General features: G+C 34.6%; 3 protein-coding genes, 1 long non-coding RNA gene and 1 pseudogene across 4 annotated transcripts; 2 read left to right on the top strand and 3 right to left on the bottom strand.

Moving 5' to 3' along the window:
* Positions 1-16,393: 16,393 nt before the first annotated feature.
* LOC116113245 lies at positions 16,394-18,836 on the top strand (annotated as a pseudogene).
* Positions 18,837-19,485: 649 nt separating this feature from the next.
* LOC116113260 lies at positions 19,486-21,079 on the top strand. Its single transcript, XR_004125389.1, has 3 exons — positions 19,486-19,584; positions 19,670-19,935; positions 20,558-21,079. It is a non-coding gene; the product is annotated as an uncharacterized LOC116113260 (long non-coding RNA).
* Positions 21,080-22,185: 1,106 nt separating this feature from the next.
* Positions 22,186-24,288, bottom strand: LOC116113244 (disease resistance-like protein DSC1). The gene is made up of 3 exons (XM_031399390.1): positions 24,094-24,288; positions 22,882-23,952; positions 22,186-22,620 (listed from the first exon to the last, which is right to left on the bottom strand). The coding sequence occupies exons 1-3, from the start codon at positions 24,286-24,288 to the stop codon at positions 22,186-22,188; spliced, it is 1,701 nt and encodes a 566-aa protein (XP_031255250.1).
* On the bottom strand, positions 23,584-25,574 carry LOC116113256 (TMV resistance protein N-like). Its single transcript, XM_031399398.1, has 2 exons — positions 24,094-25,574; positions 23,584-23,952 (listed from the first exon to the last, which is right to left on the bottom strand). The coding sequence occupies exon 1, from the start codon at positions 25,516-25,518 to the stop codon at positions 24,478-24,480; it is 1,041 nt and encodes a 346-aa protein (XP_031255258.1). The 5' UTR covers positions 25,519-25,574; the 3' UTR covers positions 23,584-23,952; positions 24,094-24,477.
* Positions 25,575-25,937: 363 nt separating this feature from the next.
* On the bottom strand, positions 25,938-26,441 carry LOC116113243 (TMV resistance protein N-like). Its single transcript, XM_031399389.1, has one exon. It carries the CDS (start codon positions 26,439-26,441, stop codon positions 25,938-25,940), a length of 504 nt encoding a protein of 167 aa, XP_031255249.1.
* Between the last annotated feature and the right edge of the window lie 965 nt (positions 26,442-27,406).

Below are 27,406 nucleotides of genomic sequence, written 5' to 3'. Positions count from 1 at the left end.
CAAAAATACCCCTAACAAATTTTGATTATTCATTCATTTGTGTCTAATTTAACTCATAACCTGTAATCTCTAGGCAACACTTGAATTCAATTAATTCATCACAATTCACATAAAATTCGTCAATCAAAACCAAAACACAAAAAATTATTCATCACAATTCACATCAAATAACTTCACCAAAATTATTCAAACAAACAACAATATAGAAAGTTAGAAACTGTCACCAACTTTTTTTATTCTCCCACTAATTTCAATCACTACAAAACTACAATTAAATCTATAATTTAATATTATAATTAATTAAATTTCTAATCATTTAATTAATATACTAATGTTTAAAATGGAATGTTATAATTGATTAAGTAATCATATTATAAATATATAAAGTAATGTTATAATTAATTAAATTTTTAATCGTTTAATTAAGTAATGTAATAATATAGTAAATTACTAAGGTTTATAATGTAATGTTATAAATTCGTAATTAATTATGTAATGTTTAACTATGTAATAATAGTTAAGTACGTGATCATAATATAATGTAATAAATAATATTATAATTTAATTGAGTAATTATTTAACTATAATGTAACGCTTAATTAATGTTATAATGTAATGTTTATAAGGTAATGTTATAATTAATTAAATTTCTAATCATTTAATTAAGTATTGTGTTAATGTTATGTAGGAAATAGTAATTACTAATGTTATATATAATATATAACTCATAATCAATTAAGTAATTATTTAATTATATAATGTTATAATAATTATGTGATCATACTATAATGTAATGTTATAGTGAATTAAGTAATCAGACTTTAATGTAATATTATAATTAATTAATTTTTTAATCATTTAATAAGTAATGTAATAAATAATAATGTAGTAAATTACTAATATTTATAATGTAATGTTATAATTATAACTAATTAAGTAATCATTAACTATGTAATACTATAATTATTAAGTGATCATAATATGTAATGTAATAATATTATAATTTATAAGTAATTATTTAACTATAAGTAATATTTATTATAATTTCTAATCAATAATAAGTAATCATTTGTTTATAATGTAGTTATAATTAATGTTATAATATAAGTCATAATCAATTAAATAATCATCTAATTAGTAATGTTATAATTAATTAGTAATAACTAATCATATTATAATGAAATATGAAATGTTACAATAAATTAAGTAATCATACTAAATCTTTAATAATATTATAATTAATTTGTTTATAATAGAATATTATAATAATTAAGTAACTTTAATTAAAATGTAATGTTACAATTAATTACGTAATCGTACTATAATTTATAATGTAATATTGTGATTAATTAAATTCTAATCATTTAAAAGTATTAGTTAAATTGCTAATGTTTATGAAGTAAAAGTAATTACATATTTAAATATAATGTCATAATCAATTAAGTAACCATTTAATTATATAATGCACTAAAACTGTAACGCCCCACTTGGGTAGTACGTAGCTAATGTTTTCTTTGCTCTTATTTGAGTTGGTTTATTAGTATTATTGTTTGGTTGACTTTGATTGAGTGTTATGTTGAACACTTGCTTTGAAATTGGTTGAAAATAGAAGAAGTTCGTGTTCCAAGCTTCGCGGGATGAAGAAGAATCTTCGCCACGGCGAAGAGGTGTTGAAGCCACGGGAAACTGCTGGACAGTTTCGCCGCGACGACAGAATCTTCTTCGCCGCGGCGACGGCCGACTAAAATGTTTATTAAGTTTTAGATATTTTTTCCTTAAGGGCAATTTGACCATTCTACCCCTAATTAGTAGGAAAAGTGGGGAGTAAAATGTAAGGAATTTTCATGGAAAATATGTTGCTATGGGGGTGTGTTTGTAATGAATCAAAGGATATAGATGGAATCCTAAGGAAGAGTAAGGGCAAAATGGGAATGCTTGTGATAAATTTCTTAAAAGGAATTAAGTCATTGCAAACCCTTCACTTCTTCTCCATCGCCACTCTCCTTTCTACTTCCTCTCAATTTCTCTTTCACTTGTTCAAGGATTTTTAGAGGGCTTTTGGATGTGTTTTGGGGTAGAAATCAATCTAAGGCATCCTAAGGTAAGGATTCTTGCTTTGGATGTGAAGCTTTGTGAGTTTTTATGTATATTTGAATACTGAGGTCCTTTGGTTCATTTGTTTAAAGAGTAGAGAAAGAGTCAAGCAAACCAAGAGAAAGGAAGAGCTAGTGAGATTCTCCATAACAAGGTAAGTAAATCAACCAAGTTGAGATTGAGAATTTTCTTGATTAGGGTTTTAATGGAATTATGTATGTATGTTATATACATGTTACATGCTATGTTATTGAGTTTTAAATGGAGATGCATGATTTGTGGTTGTTCATACACTTCAATTGTGAGAAGTGAGATATGGGTTGGAAATGTGTTTGAGATGGAATTGAAGGATATTAAGAAATCCTTTTTGGAAGTGCTATTCTATGGTAGGAATTATGGCTATGTGAGGGAGTTTTCTCCCATTTTGGAGGTTAGAGAAAGACATAGAATTATTGTTATAGTAGAGTTTTGTTATGCATGAGTTGTTTGATGAAATGTCTAATAGAGGTTTGAGTATGAGTAGTGAACCTTAATTCTTGCAACATTGCATGTGGCATTCTCTAAGTGCATTAGTGGAGATGAACCATCATAGGCATTAATTGTGCATTGAGAAGTGACTTAAGAAAGAGTAGGAAATTTGTGTATGCACTTGCTCTATTAGTAGAGAACTTTGTGGATGCAACTACTTAAGGGTAGAGAGAATGAGAAGTGCTAGAGTAGAGTATTAGAAACGGGTTGTGCTTTGTGATCGTCACCCGATAGTTATTAGAAACGGATTGATGCTTTGTGATCATCCCCCGACAGTTATTAGAAACGGGTTGATGCTTTGTGATCGCCACCACGTAGTATTAGAAAAGGGTTGACGTTTGGGATCGTCACCCGATTAGTTATTAGAAACGGTGTTGAGTTTGTGTCGTCACCCGAAAGTCATGAGGAACGGGTAGGTGCTTTGTGGTCTCCACCCGATAGTTACGAAAACCGGGTAGGTGCTTCGTGACCCCACTCAGTAGTCAAAAGAACGGGCTGGTGCTGTGTGAACTCCACCGACAGTCAGAAGAGGAGATGATGATGTGGGAACACCATCGGCCGTACCTCGGTAAGATGAGGCCATGACGTTTAGGGAAAACAATAGAAAGTGAGAAACGAATTAAGAGAAATACATACGGGGATAGACAGATAGAGAGTTTACTACTGAGCACTATTTCGTGCTCACCCAGTTTTTTCCTTGTGGATGCAGGATCCAGGTGATGATGCAGTCGGAGGGGCGTTGGCAAGCGAGGAGCAATAGCTACACTGTTTCCTGTTTTTGTCTTTTTAAATGACATTTTATTAATAATGCTCTTTGTGTATAAAAGACTTAGTACATATAATAAAAGGAAAAGTTTTGGGCCATTTTCTATTATTATGCATGCCTTGTACTAGTTTACAGCAGTTGTTACAATGCAGTAATGTTATAATTAATTATGTAATCAACTATAAACTTTAATGTAATATTATAATTAATTAAATTTTTAATCATTTAATTAAGTTTGTACTAAGTTTAAATGAAATGTTATAATGATTAAGTAATATACTATAAATTTATAATATAATGCTATAATTAATTAAATTTCTAATTATTAATTAAGTAATATACTAAATGTTATAACTTATAAGTAATTAATTAAGTGTAATCAATTAATATAAGCTATAATTAGTTATATTATAAATCAATTAAGTAATGTTATAAATTATAATTAATTAAGTAATCATTTAACTATAATGTAATGTTATAAACTATTAATTGATAAGTAGATATTTAATAGTAATTAAATTTTATTATAATGTTTATCAAATTTATCTATCTAATTCATTAATTCCTAATTTATTATAGATATACTTAGAACTTGATAATTGAAGTAAATAACTATATATATTATTATTCAATCAAATATACTATTTTATTCAAAAATAGTTCTTTTAATAACATTAAAAATTTAAAACACTTTTAATTGGATCATAATTCCAATTATTCACTTAATTAATGAAAACTTTAATATTAATATATTATAATATATTAAAGTTTTTAATATGGTGTAATTTATGTAATAAGTATAATTGTATTAGTATATTTATTTAATTAGGTTATTCTAAAAATTTAACTTTTTTTATTTTAATTTTTTTTATATGTAAAATAATGGAAACCCCCCATTAGTCACATTTCACAAATATTTCATTGCAATCCAGGTTCCAAAACAGGTTTCAAACAGGTTCCAAAATAGGTTCTAAACAGATTCCGAAAATCGGTTTCAAACCGGGTACCCGCTACAGGTTCCAAACAGGGTACCCTTTTTATATTTTTTTTCCAGGTTCGGTTCCTCCACACACAAGAATCGGAACCAGAACCACACAATGTCGGTTTCAAAAAATTGGAACCAGAACCTACCTGCACAGTACCGGTTCTGGTTCTACTCGCTACCCGTGCTCACCCCTAGTACTTTCGCGATTTTAATTTTTTTTCGATCGTTCTAGGTGCCGAAAATTACCCTAGACCCCTCCATTTGCCTCACCAACATCTCCCCACCAAAACCCCCTATTAACCCCGAGTCCAATAGGCCGTCGATCGTCACCTGTCTGCATGGGAGTTTTTGTTGGACTTCAAACTTAAAGGAACTAATGTGTATTTATTAGGGGTATGTTTGTTAAATTTTAAACCTAAGGGATGGATGGTTAAACCATCGGTCAAATCGATTAGATTGGTCAAACCGTGACCCGATCTGCTAGCCAGGTTGTCACACGAGTTGGGTTCCTAATCATTGTACTACAATATGAATCCCTTGCATATATTATTTTTTAGTCAAGTTAATTTTCAAATTAAAAAGAGATTATAATTGTGAACTTTGGAATGTGGAAGATGAATGGTTGAATTCTTGTCGCCTATTTTTATTTTATACCAAAGTTGATTTACTAATTTAACCATCCTGCCCGGGTTTTGGGGTTTGAAGAAGACGCGGGAACCTGTCTTTTTAAATTTTCTTTTTTGAAAAAACGTAAATGGCAAATCCCTAAAAATAGAAAACTACCCAAATCAATTCTAAGTCCCTAAGCTTATCTTCACCACCGCCATCGCCTCCCATCTCATCACACTCTCACCGGTGATCGTGACTCATTAGGCTGCTCTTCGTGGCCACCGTCAATTCATCGTGAATCACCATCTTCGCATGCGTTACCGGCGGTGAAAACCGTGTACAAATCTTCACTTTTAGTTTTTGTTTTGATCAATTTACACGGGGAAGATATCTTAGTTTTAGTCTAAGCTTATGATTTGTCTCTGATTTTATTTTAGCTTATATGGAAACCATGTATGGTTGTTTGTGAAATTTTCTAACTGAAATGAACGAAATTGTTGTAGATCATTTGAATACATGTATACTGTTAAATTTGCAGAGTACGTAGTTGTTAATAGACTATCATTTTAACTTCTTTTTTGCTCAAGTGATTGAGTTTTGCAGTTTCCATTCATAGCATGAGACAAGAAGAATTGTCCTACCCTGTGTTTTAATTGCCTAACTGATGAAATTATTCAACAAACTATACAGTATGTAGACTACAGAGAGAGAGTAAAAATTTCATATACCTGACTCGGGAAATTGACATCTCGCGTATAACAAAAGTGTTTATGCATAACATTTTAGATTAGAAAAATATGGGATGTTGGCATGTTGCAACTACATGAAGGCATAACATATCGATTTTATTTTTGCGAAAAAACTAAGCTTAATTTTAGAAGTTTGTAATGAAACCAATATGGTGATGTTATGGAGCTAATATTTTGTAGATAGGTAGTGACATTTTGATTCTTGAAATAATGTTGTGCTGTTGTAAACGTTTTTTCAGTTATGTTTAACTATTTTGTATTTTATGAACTAAAAGATTATTATTTGTGATGAAAATATAGAAAACTATCATTGTTTCATCCTATTGTAGCATGATGCTAAAGAGAGCAAAGCATAAGTTTCTAAAAAAGAAGCCATCATCCTTTACTTGACAAAGATGATGCGTCTGGGCGTAAATGTGTAATAAACTTCTTAAAATTCTCTCACACAACCCACCACACCATCCCCCATCCCCATGTCCCAACCCCCCCCCCCCCCAACAGCAACCATACATATTCAGGGCACTACCGCCCTTTTGCTCCTTTCTTACATGTTTTTATTATATCCTTTGGCGTTCTCTCAACCGTCTTCAAACCAAACCACCACCACAATAAAACTTTCTCATCAACTCCTCAACAATTCAGCCTTAGGATGAGATATTACAAAGCAGCCAAACCCTTGTTTGTGGAAGGGAGTTAAATGCAGTCGTGGTTCCTTAATAACTCAGTTTTCTTTATCTGGGTTTGGTCTCTCTGAGTCTGAGTTTTTCTCTGTTGTCTGTAATATTAATTCTTTGCAATCCCCCTGATGTTTCTGAAAAGCAGCTGAGCTCAATTCCCCATGAATTCATCACAGATTGGGGAATGATTGGTGGGCTCAAGTTGTTGAATTTTAGTAGGAATTTGTTGGATGGTTCTTTGATTACTTTTGATGGTTTTGTTGGATTTGTCTTCTATTAAATTGAGTAGAAACATTAGTTTACTGCTGGATGAATTAGTTAATCTCAAAAGTTTGAATGTTAGTCGCAATAATTTTGAAGGGTCTATTCCTAGCAACCTTGGAAACTATAAGACTTCAGAGCAACTTGTGCTTTCTGTGAATCTTTTCAGTGGTGAAATACCTGAAAAAACTGACCCTGATTAACTTCAGTGTTAATCATCTTTCAGGGCCTATTCCTCTTAGAATTAGAGAACTTGCCAAGTTGGAAGTTCTAATTCTATCTGAGAACATGTTAAATGGCGGAATTCCAAAACCCCACTGCATGGATCGCACGTTGCCCACCAGCCCCACCTACAAAACCCCATCCTCCACTCTTCAATTTCTCTCCAAGATGGAAATCGCTCCGGTGGTTTTCACGGGTCCATAGTGTTGCTTCTGACTTACGGTTGGTTTGGTTCTTCCGTCCATCCACCGCACATCTTTTTTTCAATCTGGTGGCGGCTATGTAGATTGTTTCCTGGACGGTGGGGTATGGTGTTTTTTTTTTTTTTTTTGGTTGCTGGGAAATTTTTATTTGTGCCATGTATAAAATGGCTGTGAAGACGAGTCGTTGAAGACTGGTTTTAGGAATTCTGTAATGGTGGTGGCCATTAGGGGTGGAAAAAAAAAAAAAACCGAAAACCAGACTCAAAATTCGGTTTTTTTTGGAATTCGGTTTGCCATATTTTGTAAACTGAATGTTCGATTCGTTTTTTAAAAAAACCATAACGGTTAAACAGAACCGGATTTGTAAACCAGTTTATGAATAAAAAATAATTTTATATTTAAAAAAAAGTTTATCCCTAGGTCCTATCACTTATGCGCATTTTCCAGTCCATGTCCACTTTCCACAAAACTTATTTTGCGCCGACCCATTCCATTTTCAGCTCATTGTCAGTTATTGCCTGTCGTCGCCCATCTTTCTAGTAATCGTCGGCCGTCGTCGCTCAACCTCCGTGAACCACTAAACCTTCACTTGACATTGTCTAGCCCTCTCCCATTTTCCCATTTTGACTCAGAGCTCTGTCCTTTGCGCCCACCCATTTTCATGTCAATTCACTGTCAGTTGTCGCCGTCGTCTTTCCAGTCACCGTCGATCGTCATTGCTCAACCTTCGTGAACCTTCGCTTGACATTGTCTAACCCTCTCCCATTTCCGCATTTTGTCTCAGAGGTCTGTTGTTTTCGCCCATCGATTTTCATCTCAGTTCATTGCCAGCTGTCGCCGCCGTCTTTCCAGTCACCGGTTCCCGTCGTCGCTCTCCCTCCATGCTCACTTGACAACATAGTGACACAACATTAGTACTACAGCAGTACTACACAAAATGGGCCAAGGTGGAGGGACGGAGTAATTGGGCTAAAATGGTCTAAGCCCATTTCAATAAACCAGTAAAAAAAAAAAAAAGGGCCAAAGTGGAGAGTTTGATTGAATTGGGCCGAATTGATCCAGCCCATTTGAGTCAACAAGTGTAAAACCGGTTAATCGGACTGAATTTTTGGTCCAGTTAGAAACCGATTTACAAAGAAAACCAGACTTGTTTCGGTTCAATTGTTTTTTTTTTTTAAACCGAAGTTCAAGTGTACGGTAAACCAGTTCGATTAACTGGTTTTTTCCACCCTTAGTGGCCATGAAATTTTTGTAGAAGTTGTTTAGATTTTTTGACATTAATATTTATATCTATGTGAAAATCCCTCGTATATATACAGAAAAAACAAATTATTTTATTGTATATGTTAGATAGTTGGAGTAGTTTTGATTAGCCGCCAAGAATCTAAGTAGCTAAGTAGCTACACTTCTTTGTATAAATACTGCATTTACTTAGAATAATAAGAATACTACTTTACCAAAATTGTTTTTTACTCCGTAAAAGCTTGCATTACTTTGTTGGGTGCGTTTGGTTCAAGGTCTTATAAGATTACGAGGATAATTTTCGTTCAATTTTCAAGATTCTCTTGTTTGGTTTACAAATAATAAAATATTATAAGTATCTTTTATTACAAATAGTGCTTACTGTTAGGGGTGTTCAAAAGCGGTTAATCGGTTCTTTTCTAAACCAAATCGGATTTTCAGTTTAGAAAAATTCCCGAACCGAAACTGAACCAGTTTTAGAGAAAACCGTTTTTTCGGTTAACTGAAAAACTGGTTAACCGTTTTAAAAAAAGCGGATAACCGGTTTTGAACCGGTTTTTCCTTTTTTTTTTTTTTATAAAACTTTTTTTTTTATTTTGTCCTAAATTAAATTGTAAATATAGACAATACATTGGAAACTAAGAAAAAAAATTTGGGTTGGGATTTTAGATTGAGTGAATTAGGGATTTATTTTAGTTTAGGTTATTATTTATTTATTTAATATATATATATATATATATTTGAAAAACCGGTTTAGAAAACCGGTTTTCGGTTAACTGTTTCTAATTTTTCCCTAAACGGTAACCAAATCGAAAATTTGGTTTTTGAATTTTTCGAACCATAACCAAACCGTTTTTTTGGTTAACCAGTTTTTTGGTTCAGTTACCAGTTCGGTTCGGTTTTTGTATTTTTTTGAACACCCTTACTTACTGTTGGTAATATAGAGGGTGCGTTTGGTTCAGGGAGTGTTATATTACTATAAAGATAGATTACTAGAGAATCTTTAGAGAAATGTGTTTGGTTGGTTGGAATAAATTGGGAACATGTTTGGTTGGGAGGGTAAATGAGTGGGTGTGTTATGTAGATTACTAAACTACCCTCCTTTTTAAAAATAATATAATATTATTTTTTAAATTATCTTTTTTAACCCCTTATATTTGAAATTTTGCTAAAACACCCTAACCATATAAAACTTTAATTTGTAGCAAAATCACCCCCACCCACCCCAAGCCACTATTGATAGCCACCCACCACTACTAGTAGTTGCTGTAATGGCGCATTACTGGCCGGATTTGGTTGGTTGTGCGCCGTCATGAGTCGATAAGGCCTAATCTAACCATAGATCTTTGATCCATGGCAAAAAAGGGTTAAATCTGGTCGTGAATATGGTCGTTTCATGGCCAAAGATGTGGCCGCAAAACGGCTACAGATTTGGCCGTGAAACGGCTACAGATCTGGCCATGAAACAGCGGCCATTTCATGGCCAAAGATCCGGCAGCCAGATCTAGTGGTTTTCGGCCATAGATCACAAATCCATGGCCCCAAACATCCTTACCGGCACACAACCAGCAAGATCCCGCCCATCTTGTGTTGATGTGACAACTTTCGCCGACGGCCAACGGTGGTGGCTAGTGGTCGGTGGTGGTCTTGGGTGGTTGGGCTATTTTGTTAACTTTTAAACTTTTTTGTGGTTAGGGTATTTTAACTAAATTCTCAAGTATAGGGGGTTTGGGTAATTGTTATTTGGTAGACATATAAGGGCAAATGTGTCCGAAATGATAAAAAATTAAGGGCAAAATAGGGTCAAAATTTAGATTACCTCAGAAATCTTATATTTACATCCCTTGGGAAGGTAATCTGATTACCTCCAATATTACCAACAGTAAACACTATTTACAATAAAAGATTACGTAATATTTTATTACTTAACAACCAAACGAGGGAATCTTGAAAATTAAACAAATATTACAAGATTAATCTTATATCATCCCGAACCAAACGCAACCAGAGGGTAATCAGATTACTCCCCAGCGGGTGTTATTAAAAGATTACCGAAGTAATCCGTTTTTTATACCTACTTTGCCCTTAATTAAATATCATTTCGAATACAATTGCTCTCAAATGTCTACCAAATAACTATTACCCAGACCCCTTACATTTGAGAATTTAGCTAAAACACCCAGGCTAGCCATAAAAAAGCTTAAAAGTTAACAAAATACCCCCAGTCACCCAAGGCTACATTTGAGAATTTAGCTAAGACCACTACTAACCGTTGGCCAACATCAGCTGGTGGCGGTAGTCATCGACTCATCATAATGGTGCACAACTGGTAAGATCTAGCCTGGTCGTGCGCTGGTAAGCCATTTCTAGCCATGGATCAGTCGTGCGCCATTATTGGGATTGTCGACGGTGGTGGCTAGCTATCGGTAGTGGCTTGGGGTGGGTAGGGGTGATTTTGCTACAAATTAAAGTTTTATATGGCTGGGGTATTTTAGCAAAATTTCAAATATAGGGGGTAAAAAAGTGATTCAAAAAATAATAATACAAATCATATTATATTATATTAATATTTAAAAAGGAGGGCAATTTAGTAATCTATATAACATACCTACCCATTTATTCTCCCAACCAAACATATTAATATAACATACCCATCAATTTATTTCAACCAATCAAACACATTTCCCTAAACATTCCTAATAATCTTCAAAGTAATCTATCTTTTCATTGATATACCATTCTCAGTATTAAAACATTCTCTGAAGCAAATGCACCCGTTCAGTATACTTATTCTTTAATCAAGTTAAATTTCAGGTAAAAAGAGAAATTCTAAGTATTGAACACATCACACAAAACAAATTCGAAATCCTACACGAAAATAATAATAATAATAAAAACAACTGATAATTGTGAAATTTGGAATGTGGAAGAAGATGAATGGTTGAATTCTGGTCGGAATATTTCATTTTAAAATACCTTTACTTTACTAGGAATGTTAATTTACCCATCCTACGCGAGTTTGCGATTTGAAGAAGACGTGGGAAGCCGGGAACCCGACTGTCTTTTTAATTTTTAATTTTTTATAAAAGGAAATGGTAAATCCCTAAAAGAAGAAAAATCACCCAAAGCAATTCTAAGGGGGCGTTTGGTTCAGGGAATATTATATTACTGAGAATTTTAGATTACTGGAAAGTTAGATTACCTTGAAGATTACTGAGAATCTTTAGGAAAATATGTTTGGTTAATTGGTGGGTATGTTATATTAATATGTTTGGTTGGAAGGAATAAATTGGTGGGTATGTTATTTAAATTACTGAATTGTCCTCTAATTAAATATTATTATTATATTATTTTTTAATATTAATTATTATAACCCCCCTGCATTTAAAAACTTAGCAAAAACAACCCAATAATAAAAGTTTGGAAAATCAACAAAGCACCCTTACCAACCCAGCCACTGCTAGCCGCTAGTAACCACCGCAGGCCGTCGGCAGCTGGCAACCTAATGGTGCACGGAAGGTAGGAAATGGCCTCTGTGCGCCGTATGGCCATTTCCAGCCAAAGATCTGGCCGAAAATGGCCAGACTCCACAGACTGCCAGATCGACGGATCTGGTTGGAAATGGTCATATCGGCGTACAACGGCCATTTTTGGCCTTCCATGAGCTGTTCTGCCAGCGGCGGTGGCTTTTCGCGACGGTGGTTACTGCTGGCAGGCGGCGGTTGGTGGCTGGGGTTGGTGGCTTGGGCAAGCTGTAATTTGTTTTGAATTCAAGGGTAATTTTGTCCAAAAAGTTAATTAATTGGGGTGAAATAGTAAAAGTCATAGTCATGTAAATAAATTTAAAAATAAGGGCATTATTGTCCTAAAATTTTATTAATAAGGTATAGAATTGTAACAAAAAAAAAAAAAATAACCCTGATAATTTTAAAATACCTAAGAAAATGGAAGTAATCAGATTACCTCCAATATTCCAATAGTAACAACTATTGGTATTTGAAGATTACCGGTATCTTATATTACTTGACAATCAAACATAGTAATCAAGTAATATAAGATAACTTAACCCCAGTAATCTCCAATACCCCCAAACCAAACGCCTCCTAAATCCATAAGCACATTTTCACCACCGCCAGCAGTGCCTCCTATCTCATCGCGCTCTCGTCGAGCATCGTGACTCATTAGGCTGCCCTTCATGGTTGTCGTTCAACTCGTCATGAATCACCATCATCGCATAAGTCACCGCCCATGAAAACCGTCGTGAAATTGTTGCAGCTTATTTAAAGATATGGATATTGTTAAATTTGCAGAGTACGTAGTTGTTAATAGACTTCATTTTAGCATCTTTATACTCAAGTGATTGAGTTTTGCAGTTTCCATCAATTGAGACAAGAATGAATTATCCTACCGTCTTTTAATTGCCTAATATATCAAATTATTCAACTAACCCTACAGTAAGTAGACTATAAAGAGAGAGTAAAAATTTTATATACCTGCCTTGGAAAATTGACATCCCTAGGACAACATAATTGTTTATGCATAACATTTTAGATTAGAAAATTATGGGATATTACAATGACATAAAAGCATAACATAGTGATTTTGTTTTTAAAGGGAAAAAAGTATGCTTAATTTAGAGGTTTGCAATGCAATCAATTTGTTGATATTGTGGAGCTATTTTTTTTGTTACAGGTCAGTTAGATTCTTGCAATAATGTTATGCTGTTGTAAACGATTTTTTTGTTTACGCTTAACTATGTTGTAATCGTTGCTTGATCATATTGTAGCATGATGCAAAAGAGAGCAAAATATTTAGGGTCCGTTTGTTTTGTTATTCCAAGTCCTATTTTCAATCCTATCTTCCAAATAATTGTTTGTTTCATTATCCTCAAAATACTATTATATTTTCTTGAACTATTTTCAAATCCCTTAAGTTTATTAATTTAACTAAACACCCTCAGAAAAAAGTTTAAAAATTAACAAAAACACCCCCATCCACCCACATTTGTCAGATTCCGACCATCACCATCAGAAGGTGACCAGAATCTAGTATAATGGCACACTACTGGCTGGATCTAGCCAGTAGTGTACTGATCTATCATTTTTTAACCAGATCCATGGCCAAAGATCTGGCCATTGACGGCCAGATCTTTGGTCATAGCTGGCCGTAGATCTAACATTTTTCTGTCAGATTCATGGTGGATTTGGCCGAAAAAGGCCATATAGGTACACTAATGGCCAAATCTAGTCGGTCATGCGCCGTAACGTTACATTCCAACAATGGTAGCTGGAATCTAGCAACTGTAGGTGAGGGTGTTTTTGTCATTTTATAATTTTTTTATATATTAGGGTGTTTAGTAAATTAGCAAATCTAGAAGAGTGTTTTTGTTAATTTTTAAACCTCGTTATTCTCACCCAACTCTAAAAATATAAAAAATCTCATCTAAAATAATAAAACAAACAACCACTTCTAAAAAAGAAGCCATCATCTCTTACTTGAAAATATGATGCGTCTGGTAAATGTGTGGCTCTGGGAGTATGAGAATTTTTTTTTTAATCAAAAGTCTAGTGGGTCTAGACTCTAAAGTCTAGAAAAACTAGTATAAATATGGTCGACGGGAATGCGGTTGAATGGAAAGACTTGGATACTATAAAACTAGATTCAAAAATACTATGCTTACTCACGAGTTTTACAAACCGCCTTACTACCTTTGTTAAAATTACACATAGTACCCGTACTATGTGTTATATTTACAAAGGATAGTAAGATGGTTAGTAAGATGGTGAGTAAGCATAGCATTACTCAAACAATAATGCTACGCTCACCGGGATTTTTGTACCGAAATATTGTATCGGCCTACGTGTAACAAGTCTTTGATTTTTTTAATAATTTTTTTTAGTGAACGGTTGTCCATCAAATTTGGACGGCCGTGCACTCACATGAATGCCCGTCCATATTATATGGACAAGGGTCCATATACCAGGGACGGGCGTCCCCATTTAATGGACGGGCATCCATAAGTAAAATGGAATAAAAGCTTTTTATAAAAATTAGGGACGGCCGTTCATCCATTATGGACGGCTGTCCCTTCATTTTGGATGGGCGTCCGCAAATAAGGGACGTCCGTCCTTAACCAAAATATGAAAATAAAAAAAATAAAAATTTGGGGACGGCCGTCCATAAATTTTGGACTGTCGTCCCAAACACCTTCTTCGCTCTTCTTCTTCTTCTTCTTCGCCAAGCCAAAAACCACAACAACATCGCTCACAACATAGCTCATTGATCTCCATTGATATCTAGTTGATCCTCACGATAGAATCTTGGAAGCAGCGACAGGAGAATTTGGATTAACAACAGTCTCAAATGAAGCATCCTCCATTAAAGTAACTACTCCACCTGACAATCCTCCACCATTGGTGCTACAAAATGTTGTAACTTCTTCAAGCACTTTGATAGGGATAAATATAATCACAAAACTTCTTGAAAAGCCGACTCCCTTCTTCATGGCGACCTACTTCTCTGAAGTAACTCAGCTCGGTCGCAGACACAAGAGATCCTTCAAGTTGTTCATCGATAGCAAGGCTGTTTCGGCCTCCATTGTTTCGACTTTTGGAGCTGCCTCTGAAGTTTATATTGCTAATAGAATTGCTTCTGCTAGTAACCAAATTTCCCTCCAGGCTGATGATGACTCCACTCTTCCTCCTCTCATTAATGCCATGGAAGTTTATACTCTTAATGGGGAACTTACCAATGGAACGAATGCTAAGGATGGTTTGCTTCTAACTTCATTATTTAATTTTGGGATATTATTTCTTCTGATTATGATCTAAAGGTTATTTTTGTTTTGTTTATGCTATAATTCAGTGAGAGGATTAGGATTGCTGCAAAATGGATTTGAGGTGTTATAGGGATGGAGTGGAGATCCTAAGCATTGTTGGGTTAAGAATCCATGGAGATCAATGAGCTATGTTGTGAGAGATGTTGCTGTGGTTTTTGGCTTGGCGAAGAAGAAGAAGAAGAGTGAAGAAGGTGTTTTTTTTTTTTTTTTAAAGTATGGACGTGTGTCCATTTAATGGACAGTCGTCCAAACGTAAGGGACGGCCGTTCCCAAATTTTTTTTTTTTATTTTCATATTTTGGTTAAGAACGGGCGTCCCTTATTTGCAGACGCCCGTCTAAAATGAAAGGACGGCCGTCCATAATGGATGAACGACCATCCCAAATTTTTATAAAAAAAATTTATTCCATTTTACTTATGGACGGGCGTCCCTATTTATAATATGGACGGGCATCCATGTGAGTGAACGGCCGTCCAAATTTGATGGACGGCCGTTCACTAGAAAAAAATTATTAAAAAAATCAAAAGCGTGTTACACGTAGGCCGATATAATATTTTGGTGTAAAAATCTCGATGTCCGTAGCATTATTGTAATAAAAAACATGAAAGGAGCCAAAAGGTGGTGGTGCCATAAATATGGTTGTTCATTTCAGGGTTTTAGGAAGTTTGTTTTGTTTGTTTAGTCTAGTTTCAGGTGGGTAGGAGACGGAAGAGGCATTATTTAATTGGTTGATTACAGCAAGGGAAGTTTATGACTTATGAGAAAATGTTTGGAAATCTAGTTGGGTAATGTTATGCTTACTCACCATCTTACTATCTTTTATAAATATAACACATAGTACAGATACTATGTATAATTTTAACAAAGGTAATACAGCGGTTTGTAAAACTCGTGAGTAAACATAATATTTTTTTTTATTTTTTATTATACCCTATTGCGTTCTCTCAACAGTCTTCAAACCAAACCACCACCATGATAAAACTTTCTCAAGTTCTCAACAATTCAACCTTAGGATGGGATGTTAAAAAGCAGCCGAACCCTGGTTTNTGGTCGACGGGAATGCGGTTGAATGGAAAGACTTGGATACTACAAAACTAGATTTCCAAACATTTTCTCGTAAGTCATAAACTTCCCTTGCTGTAATGAACCAATTAAATAATGCCTCTTCCGTCTCCTACCCACTTGAAACTAAACTAAACAAACTTCCTAAAACCCCGAAATGAACAACCGTATTTATGGCACCACCACCTTTTGGCTCCTTTCATGTTTTTTATTATACCCTATGGCGTTCTCTCAACAGTCTTCAAACCAAACCACCACCATGATAAAACTTTCTCAAGTTCTCAACAATTCAACCTTAGGATGGGATGTTAAAAAGCAGCCGAACCCTGGTTTGTGGAGGGGAGTTAACTGTAGTGGTGGTTCCTTGATGACTCGGCTTTTTTTATCTGGGTTTGGTCTCTCTGACTCTGAGTTTTTGTCTTTTGCTTGTAATATTAGTTCTTTGTAATCGCTTGATGTTTCTGAAAACCAGTTGAGCTCCATTCCCCATGAATTCATCACAGATTGTGGAAGGATTGGTGGGCTCAAGTTGTTGAATTTCAGTATTAATTTCTTGAATGGTTCTTTGATTAGTTTTGATGGTTTTGTTGGATTAGAATTCTTGGGTTTGTCTTATAGTAGACTGAGTGGAAACATTAGTTTACTGTTTGACGAATTAGTTAATCTCAAAAGTTTGAATGTTAGTCGAAATTTGTTTGAGGGGGCTATACCTAGCAATCTTGGGAAATCTAAGGTTTTAGCGCAACTTGTGCTTTCTGTGAATCATTTCAGTGGCAAAATACCTGAAGAAATTGCAGATTATGGGAATTTGACCTTGATTGACATTAGTCCATGTTATCAGCTTTCAGGGTCTATTCCTCATAGAATTGTAGAACTTGCCAAGTTGGAAGTTCTAATTCTCTCTGCGAATATGTTAAACGGTGGAATTCCAGCAAATCTCTCGAGTATATCAACCCTGTCGCGCTTTGCAGCCAATCAGAACAATTTTACTGGTTCAATTCCTAGTGGACTCACAAGATATGTGAAGAATTTAGACCTTAGTTATAATAAGTTGACAGGGTGCGTTCCAGAAGACTTTTTGTCATTTACAAATTTGCAGACTCTGGATTTGTCTTGTAATTTGCTAGAGGGTTCAATACCTAATAAAATGTCTCCAAGTTTGGTCAGGTTAAGATTAGGAAGCAATTCACTACATGGTGTGATCCCTTCGGCGAATTTTGCAACTCTGGAAAAATTGACTTACTTGGAGCTGGACAACAATAGCTTCACTGGAATGATACCTCCAGAATTGGGTGATTGCCAAAATAAACTGAATGGTTCATTGCCGGCACAATTGGGTAATGTCAGCAGTCTTCAACTTATGAAGCTCCAACTCAACAACCTGAGTGGAGACATCCCTGCTCAGTTTTCCTAGCTAAAGACTTCGTCTCAATTAAACATTAGCTGGAATTTGCTGACTGGTTCAATACCTTCTTTATTTTTCCAACTTGCAAGAGCTTACAAACCTGAACTTACAACACAACTATCTCAGTGGTTCCATACCCGACTCTTATCAGGAATATGAACTCTTTGATAGAACCCCAACTTGGAGAAAATCAGCCAAGTGGCTGAATTCCATCATTGCCAGTCAAATTGCAGATTGCTTTGAATCTGAGCTGCAATCAGTTAGGATGCACCTCTGGTCCAATTCTCCTCCTTGATCTTTCAAGTAAAAACATTATGCTTAAGTCTCTGAAAGAACCACCACTTGGAGATTTTGATCTCTGCAAAGTGATTGAACCCTCAAAGAGGACTGGCAGTCTTTCCACGCTTGCTGGCTTTGTCAGTTATATTCCTCCAAGTAAACTCTCTCTCTTGCTTTCATAGCTAAAGAATTGCTCAAACCAAGTATGGCTTTTACATTTACGAAAATTCTTAGTCACATTGGCCATCATATACATTTGTTAAGCATATACATTTGAAGCATAATTTAGCACATAACGTACGATTTAGCAATTTGTAAACTCGTCTTGAATCTGAAAAAGGTAAAATAGGTGATAACATATTCTTTTAGGCATATTAGCATCACCAGTTTAGGTACTTTAGGATACTTACCCTTGGATCTCATTACTCATGATCCTTTTATCATTGATAAATCTGCAATCAGATAGATTCCTATTTTCTGTTTTAGCTTTCTGAGGTTTGTATTTGAGATAATTGCAGAGCATGCCTACACGATGGGAGTAACAGTGGCTGGGACCGTTTACGGCTTCAGAGTTATTCTCCTGGAGTTGCAGACCAGAAAACATCCAATTAGCGAGGGTACTGAGTTAGCCAAGTTGGTATTACACAACTGGGAACATGAAGATAAAAGGGATGAAATATTTGATGTTAATATCAACGCAACTTCACATGCTATCAAAAACCAGATGCTTGCAGTCCTTGTTGCTATTGCTTGTGTTATTTTAATGATATATGCGTGCATTAGATAACCAGATAAGTACATTATAAGCTGCATTTATTACAGGAAGCAGACAGCATGGAGAGTTCTATTTATAGACTGTATGCAACAACTTGAAGAAGATCACCAGTATGGTGGATCTTGCTACAAGTTATTTCAATTAAGGAGTTGAAGAAAAGTTAATTGGGGCTGAGATTGTATTCAGCAATCTTCTCCCAAGATGTGAGAGTGTTATCCAAAGTGTGTGTTTTCCACAATTGAAGGCGAGTAATTGGGAAGCCTAGTTGGTCGATGCTCTCATCAAGAGAGTAAGCTTTTTCTTGAGCTTTTTTCTTCTCTTCATCTGTCAGGTCCCATAAAGCAGGCTTATATGCGGCATGTAAGCTGCAAGATTATGCAAGGCTTTCATTATTAAAACACAATTACTCATTACAGAATAACAAAATTTAAAATTGAAAGGTTAACCTTAAGAAACAAAATTGTAGTTAAATGATCTCAGCAAGTAACAGAGATCCAAGAAGTAGTAGATAACATTTCATAAATGCCACATCAAGTAATAAAAGGAAGCCNATTATTACTATTATTTTCATCTTCATCTTGATGGCTAATCATCTTTTCCTACATACTTTCTTTGTTTTTTCTGTTTCCGCATTTCCTTATTTTAACTTGATTTAGGCTCATTAATATCTTGGTAATGGTGTTTATTGTAAACTTCTGTTGTTCAGCTTAATGCATTTACACCACTTAGTATATTTGGTCATTCAATTGGTTAGTAAATTGATACATTTTATGTTTTCTTGCTGCTACAGAATGGGGCCACTTTATTGCATTATGCTGTTCAAACAGCATCAAGTCCAGCAATCAAAATTCTTTTGTTATACAATGTTGATCTAAATCTTCAAGACAATGTATGTTCGACAATTGCCTATTGTTCCTTTGCATATTTATTTGATATCTGTTCTGCTGGAGAATATTCTTATTTGCACTTTTCAGGATGGATGGACACCTTTACATCTTGCTGTTCAAGCTCGTAGGACAGATATAGTGAAACTGTTATTGGTTAAAGGAGCTGATAAAACATTGAAAAACTTGCCTTTTGTTCCTTTGCATTTTATTTTATATCTGTTCTGCTGGCGAATATTCTTCTTTGCACTTTTCAGGATGGATGGGCACCTTTACATCTTGCTGTTCAAGCCCGTAGGACAGATATAGTGAAACTGTTATTGATTAAAGGAGCTGATAAAACATTGAAAAACCAGGTAAGAATTAACCAATTAACGTCAACTTTCCTTATTATATACTAAGAGCTTGTTGTGTATAGGTGCTTAAAGTCTTTGTTAGTTTACGCATAACCAGATCATGGATGATTGAATTGTTACCCTTTGTGCGTTTTGGTTATCATGGAACCTAGAGGTGGCACTTTTATGATGTGATTTACATTCTTACATAATCATTATAATAGTAAGCTCCACATTCATGATAGACAACCACGACCTTGAAAACTAGAAGAGTCATTTCTGTTCTTTCAAACTTACTAAAGTACGTGTGGTCATTATAAGTTGATTAACGTATTTCTTTGAAGGGTTGTTTATCAAAATTATGTGGAAGTGATACCTGTCCATAAGTTTGGCAAACATTGGGACTCTTTTTTATTATATATGGATATAGGATTTAGATTTCAGAGGCATTCTTTGGTTACTGGTATGACATTTTTAGTACTTCAGCAAGTTCTTTCCACTGATGTTTCGTCTGTTTGATTTGTATTGTTTCTAGCTGCCATATTATTATTTATCCTTCGTTTTTTACTTCATCAAATGCTTAATTGCCCTTACATAGTTGCATGCAGCGGTCAGATCTTTTAATCTTTTTTCTTTGACTCAGGAGGGTTTAACCCCACTCGATCTATGCCTCTACTCCGGTGAAGACACAAGAACTTACGAATTAATCAAGCTGTTGAAGCAGCTTCCAAAACGCCGTTGACTGCTCCGACATAAAATCCATCCCATCAGTGTAACAATTGCCAAACTGATTGTGCAGCCCAGTAGTAGTATTAGATTCAGCATCATCCAAAATCACTTAAAAACTGAGCATCGCACAACTGTATGTATGTCAGATGATCCTTCCAATGGCGAACTCGAGCTTACAAGTAACCGACAAGGCACGTAAGAAGAATGTGCATTCCACAGCCTGCTCTTTTACTGTAAAATCTATCACCCAATCACATCATTATATTTTTGTATAAGTCTATCAATTGAATCTAGGCAGGTATAGACCTTATATTATTAATTGGTCAATCTACCCAATGAATATAATCTGTTTTATTCATTAGCTTCTCATCTCATTTTTTGAGCAAGACAATAGACTATCAAACTAGTAGAAAATTTTTACTCTAGATGTCTTGAAAATTTTAGTATATATGTATATGATTGTGCATGAAACTTGTGGAAAAGGAATTGCTTTTATTGTTTGAAATGGCTTTACTCAAACGTAGCCATCATTTCTCTAATTCAGTTGCGAAATACCTGAAGAAATTGCAGATTATGGGAATTTGACCTTGATTGACTTTAGTGCATGTTAATCGGCTTTCAGGGTCTATTCCTCATAGATTTGTAAAACTTGCCAAGTTGGAAGTTCTAATTCTCTCTGTGAAAATGTTAGATGGTGGAATTCCAGCAAATTTTTCAAGTATATCAACCCTGTCTCAGCTTGCGGCCAATCAGAACAATTTTACTGGTTCAATTCCTAGTGGGCTCACAAGATATGTGAAGAATTTAGACCTTAGTTATAATAAGTTGACAGGGTCTATTCCAGAAGACTTTTTGTCCTTTACAAATTTGCATAATTTAGCACATAACGTACGATTTAGCAATTCATAAAGCTGTCTCAAATCTGAAAAAGGTAAAATAGGTGATAACATATTCTTTTAGGCATATTAGCATCACCAGTTCAGGATACTTACCCTTGGATCTCATTACTCAATCTTTATTCTTTTTATCATTTATAAATTTGCAATCAGATAGATTATTAATTTTCTGTTTTAGTTTTCTGTATTTGAGATTATTGCAGAGTATGCCTATACGATGGGAGTAACAGCGGCTGGGAACGTTTACGGCTTCAATGTTATTCTCTTGGAGTTGCTGACCAGAAAACCTCCAATTAGCGAGGGTATTGAGTTAGCCAAGTTGGTGTTTCCCAACTGGGAACATGAAGATATTAATATCAACGCAACTTCACTTGCTATCAAAAAACCAGATGCTTGCAGTCGTGGAGGTTGCTCTTGCTTGTGTTAGTGTCTTACCAGAAGGAAGGCCAAAGACATGTTGTCTCAATTTATTTCTCCATCATCCATCCTCAAATAATAATAATAAATTAATTAATTAAAAAAAGAAAAAGTTAATTATCTGATAATAAGTTACAACATATAAAATTAACACAATCATAACTCTCAAATAAACAGCATAAACACAATGCAGCATTGACAGCAAGGCCTTGGCACCACAAAATCTTGATCAATGAAACTCAACAAAATCTTCATTCTCATACACAGGATGGACTCCAACCCTTTTCACCTTCACTCTGAACGTCGGGCATCCGTCTAACCAAATTTTGAACTCGGGACTATTAAATCGTTTGATTTTCTTACCAGGTAAATAGAGTAGCCAAAGATGATCTAACCCAGGCAGGCGCGAGTCAACATCAAAAGTCAATCGCGAACATTCATGTACGGAAAAACCCCGAGTCACACTACACCGAAGAAGAAACAACCACTTGTCACAGTGAAAAAATGTAGCGCACACAACATATCCCACCAACTTGCTATCATTCTTGTTCAAATCTGGCAGCTTTTCTATTTTTATTGAATGACCGTCACTCTTATGCTTGAACCACTCTGGAACTCCACTTGCTGGAACAACCATGCTAAATCTTTTACTTGAATTTGTCAGCTGTACCCAAAATAAAACAAAGCTTCTATGAGATAGGAAAAAATAGACATGTTGCATAATGTAAATACAAGGATTTATTCGGTTATTAATTGCAGAAAGGAAATGTAATAATACTACTACTAATAATAATGATAAAAGCAAAATCGTGACCATATATATGTAAATAAAGTTAGACAGATAATACAAGATCTCTAAAAGTTTGGGAAATGTCGGATAAAATAAAAAAAATCTTATTCGAAAAAGAGAGAGAAAGTGACAGACCTTGAGGCGTTCCTTCATAATTGAAAATGCTTCACCAGTACCATCGAGTTTCAAGCAATTGAAAGATGAAATATTTGACAAATTCGAATTGCATAATCTTAATGCATTAGATAATCTTTCCAGGGAAATGCAACCGCTTACACTAAGTGAACTTATATTGGAAGGAAGTTCTGGCAGAATTTGAAGCCTCCTACAACAGTTCAAGCTAAGAAATCTGAGGTTAGAAAGACGATTGATGCTAGCAGGTAACGAAACAAAATTGTTTTGGCTTAGATCTAATTCCTCGAATGAGATGAAGCTTCCAAGCAAATCACTGGTTATTGCCCCATCCCCAAGATTACAATCACGAAGTTGCAACTTTTTAATATGACACAAATTAGATGGAAAAGTCATGGGATTTGAACAAGGAGAGATAGAAAAGTTTTGAAGAGATTTCAAGCCATTCGGAAGACTCACAAGTCTCGAACAATGAGAGATAAACAAGTATTTAAGAGATTTCAAGTCATCTATAGTACTCGGAAGACTCACAAGTCTCGAACAATGAGAGATAGACAACTTTTGAAGAGATTTCAAACTATCTATAATACTCGGAAGACTCACAAGTCTCGACCAATGAGAGATAAACAAGGTTTTAAGAGATTTTAAGCCATTTATAGTAATTGGAAGACTGGAAAGATTTTTGCAATTATTCAAGTCCAAGAATTCAAGCCCAAATAGAAGCCCAATAGACAGAGGCAATTCTTTAATAGCAGTATGATATAAAATAAGCTCCAAGAGACACTCCATACTTCCTATAATCTCTGGAAACCTCTTCAATTTTGAGCAACCACCAAGACTAAGACTTCTAAGAGATTCCATATGAATCTGGCTTGGAAGAGTTTTGAGACTTGAACAATAACTCAGATCCATCCGTTTAATCTTTTCATGAGCTAGTAAAGATGGGTGAATCTCATTCAATCTTGAACATCCCACAAGAGTCAACTCCTCAAGATTTGGAATCTCTGTGAAATCTGGTGTTTTGATCAAGCTCTTGCAGGAGTTGAAACTAATTGATTTCAACATGTTGAAAGGCTGTTAAAATTGAAGAAACAAAAGAAAAAAAACGCATTTCTTAGGATAGTTACCACATTAATTAAAGGATGAATGCATAAAAATATTCAATAATTATTTACTAAAAAAAAAAAAAAGAAAAATATTCAATAATTATCTTACTTTGTTCCCCTTCCATGGTTGTCTGATGCGGCCACCGTCCATTTTAAGTTCAACAAGTTTATTCAACTGAAGATTTGATGGCAATGATTCTAAAGGAAATCCACGCCAATCAAGTAATCTTAACTGATTGGAAAGATACTCAAGACCTTTGGGAAGTTGTACTCCTCTAATCTTGAGTAATCTTAGGTTGGTCATCTTTGAAAAGGCTTTAGCACTTGCACTTACATTGAGCTCTGTTTCCAGTGTTATGGCTTCAACTAGCTCAGTCCCCTAAAGAATTAAGATAAAAAATATAAGTGACAAACAAAATTGGAGACAAAGATAAAACTATATATACATATAGATATAATCGGTTAAAAATTGAAGGAAATAAAATATTTCTCACTAGGTGTGTACCGTGTTCGTTGTTAGAACATGACGAATGTCCTCTTCATCCCATAATCTACTACATTTTCCAGGCTCTTCCGTGGATTCTCTCTTAACAATTTGTCGACCCATTTCTTGTAACAAATCGTGCATCCATAGTTCATTGACTTCTGAAATAGTTATAAGAGATTTTTCAAGGAGAACACTTAATCCAATAGTTGGGGTAAAATCACAACCATCCCAAATTTCTGTTACATATTCTCTCCTCTCTCCTTTAAAACAACATGCAACATCAAGAAATATTTTCTTCTCAATTTCTTCTAAACCATCAAAACTTATTCGAAGTGCATCCAAAATCTCTTTATTAGAATCTCTTTTGAGTCTTTTTAGCGCGTCTATCCATTGATCTAAAGGTCTTTCAAACAAATGACAACCCAAATCTTTGAGAGCTAATGGAAGACCACCAGCATACCTTACAACACTTTGGGACAACTCCAAATACTCTTCTGAAGGCTGTTGGTTTTTAAAGGCTTTCAAGATGAGAAGTTCAAGAGCTTCATCACAATCCAGTTCTTTAGCTTCATAAACTTCATCAACCTTGTGAGTCATCAACAAATGTTTATCTCTTGTTGTTATTATGATCCTACTTCCTAAACCAAACCATTCATGCTTTCCAACTAAATTGTCTAGTTGGTCAATATGATCCACATCATCTACAACAACAAGAACTTTTTTGTGACACAACTTTCTTTTTATCTCATTAATTCCATTAAACTTATTGAATATATTATTATCTCTTCCCCTTAGAATTTCCGAAAGAAGTTGCCTTTGTAAAGTAACCAGGCCACTTTCTCTTGAAATTTCCCTGACATTGGCAAGAAAAGCACTCCCTTCAAATTGATATGAAAACAAGTCATGAAAAACTTTTGCAATTGTCGTCTTGCCTATTCCTCCCATTCCACATATCCCTATCATGCGAATATTGTTAGACCCTGTACCTATCAGCAACTTAAGTTCCTCAAGGTGAGAATTTATTCCCACTAGGCCTTCAGAAGTCATCAATGTTGTTAGACTCAATTTAATTGATATTTCTTTGACAATATCTTGTATGAATTCTGATTCATGTCTACAAATGAAAAAGAACAATAGTAGTGATCAATGTATGACAAAAAATTACTATATAACTTTACAAGTACCATGAATTCTTCTCTGTTCTTTATATATTTTTACTCTGAATTTCAGTCTTTCGTTACCATTGCTATCATATTATACACAGTCAACTACTTAATGTAGAACCAACGTCTCTAAAACTTTGAATTGAATAAATATAAGGACATGATTGGTAGTTAATAAAAGAGATTTTTTTAAAGAATAATCAAGCAATCACCATAGTCTAATGAAATTATTGATATTTTAATAATTGGTTAATTACAGTAAAAAACATTATGACACATTCATAACATGAAAAAGAAAAACTATTACCTATTTTTCACATCCCATCCAGAGAGATCAGCAACCTCTTTTAAAGCATTCCTCCATATTTGAACATTTTGTTTATTCTCCTTAAAAGTTTCTTCATGCTTAGCAAAAGCTTTCTTAAATGTCCCTGTTTGTTTCCTTACCATGGATGGATCAACATCATAAAAAATGGGAAAAATATTTTGTCCCATTGTGTTCTTACATTCAACAATCTTAGCAATTTCATGCAAGCACCAAGTGGAATTAGCATAGTTTCTTGAGAAGACGATAATCGAAAATCTTGATTCTTCAATTGCTCGAAGGAGCTCCAAAGAAATGGGTTTTCCTCGATCAAGTTCTTCGGCATCTCTAAAAACATTAACTCCTTCTCGAGTCAAAGCTGCATATAGATGATCTGTGAAATTCTTCCGAGTATCTTCACCTCTAAAGCTTATAAAGACATCATACTTCCAATTAGAAGAACAAATATGAGTATCAGAAGAAAAAACTCTTTGGATACTCATGGAAGCAATACGATTGATAGTTCCAAGCTAATTTTTGCCAAGTTATACGTGTCGTCTACGCCTATGTAAGACCCTGATAGAATTGAAAAATATAAGTAACTAATTTCTTCTTGACCATTTATATATTTTTGAGCGGAATATCATTTTTTAAACAAAAATACATGCATACCATATAATTTTCAGCTCTGATATTGTATAAAAGCTACTGAGAAATTAAACTTATATGATTACATTATGTTAGCAAGAAATTAAGGATTGAAATTAAAAGCATATATGCTTTTTAAAAAAAAAAAAAAAAAAACCAACTATATTCTTCTAATTATTCTATTTAACTCTCAAAAATCCTATTTCAGGTGCATAGTCATGCATATATTTAAAAAATTAAAATAAAAACAAAACAAACTTACAGAATTCCGATGAATGAACTTTGACGTAAAGAGCTTCAAAGAAAGCTAATTGGCTGTGGTTTGATGGGAAGGCAGAGAACTTTTCCCTGTTATATAAAAAGATGAACCCAATTACCCAAGAAATTTCTCCTCTTATTCTCTCTTCACAAACTTTACAAAGAGAAAATATACCCCGCAATTCTAACCGACGTTAAATGGAGTAAGGGCAAAACAGGTAGTTCACATACACATTATATTTATAAGAAAATAAATATTAATTAAAACCTAAAAGAAAAGCCTAACCATCAAAACCTTGACTTTCCAATTTCCACCGTTTAAAGGCGACATCACGGCGGAGAAAGCGAGTCCCCTCCGAAACCTCACGCACCACTTTCATGTTTCTCTCTTCATAGTAAACCGATCCGGTGGTGTTCGCGGCTGCTCGGGGTTGGTGCTCCCAACTAGGGTTGATTTTTACTTTTTCGTTTTGATTTGATTGGTTCTTCCTTCAAACTACCGCACATCTCTTTCTTTCTTTCTTTTTTCCACCTAGCTGACCATGGGTTCAATTGGTGATGG

Source organism: Pistacia vera, unplaced genomic scaffold (assembly GCF_008641045.1).
Source record: "Pistacia vera cultivar Batoury unplaced genomic scaffold, PisVer_v2 Contig676, whole genome shotgun sequence".
Taxonomy (NCBI): domain Eukaryota; kingdom Viridiplantae; phylum Streptophyta; class Magnoliopsida; order Sapindales; family Anacardiaceae; genus Pistacia; species Pistacia vera.
The sequence above is the reverse complement of the archived record's forward strand: the minus strand, read 5'-3'. Positions and strand labels throughout refer to the sequence as shown.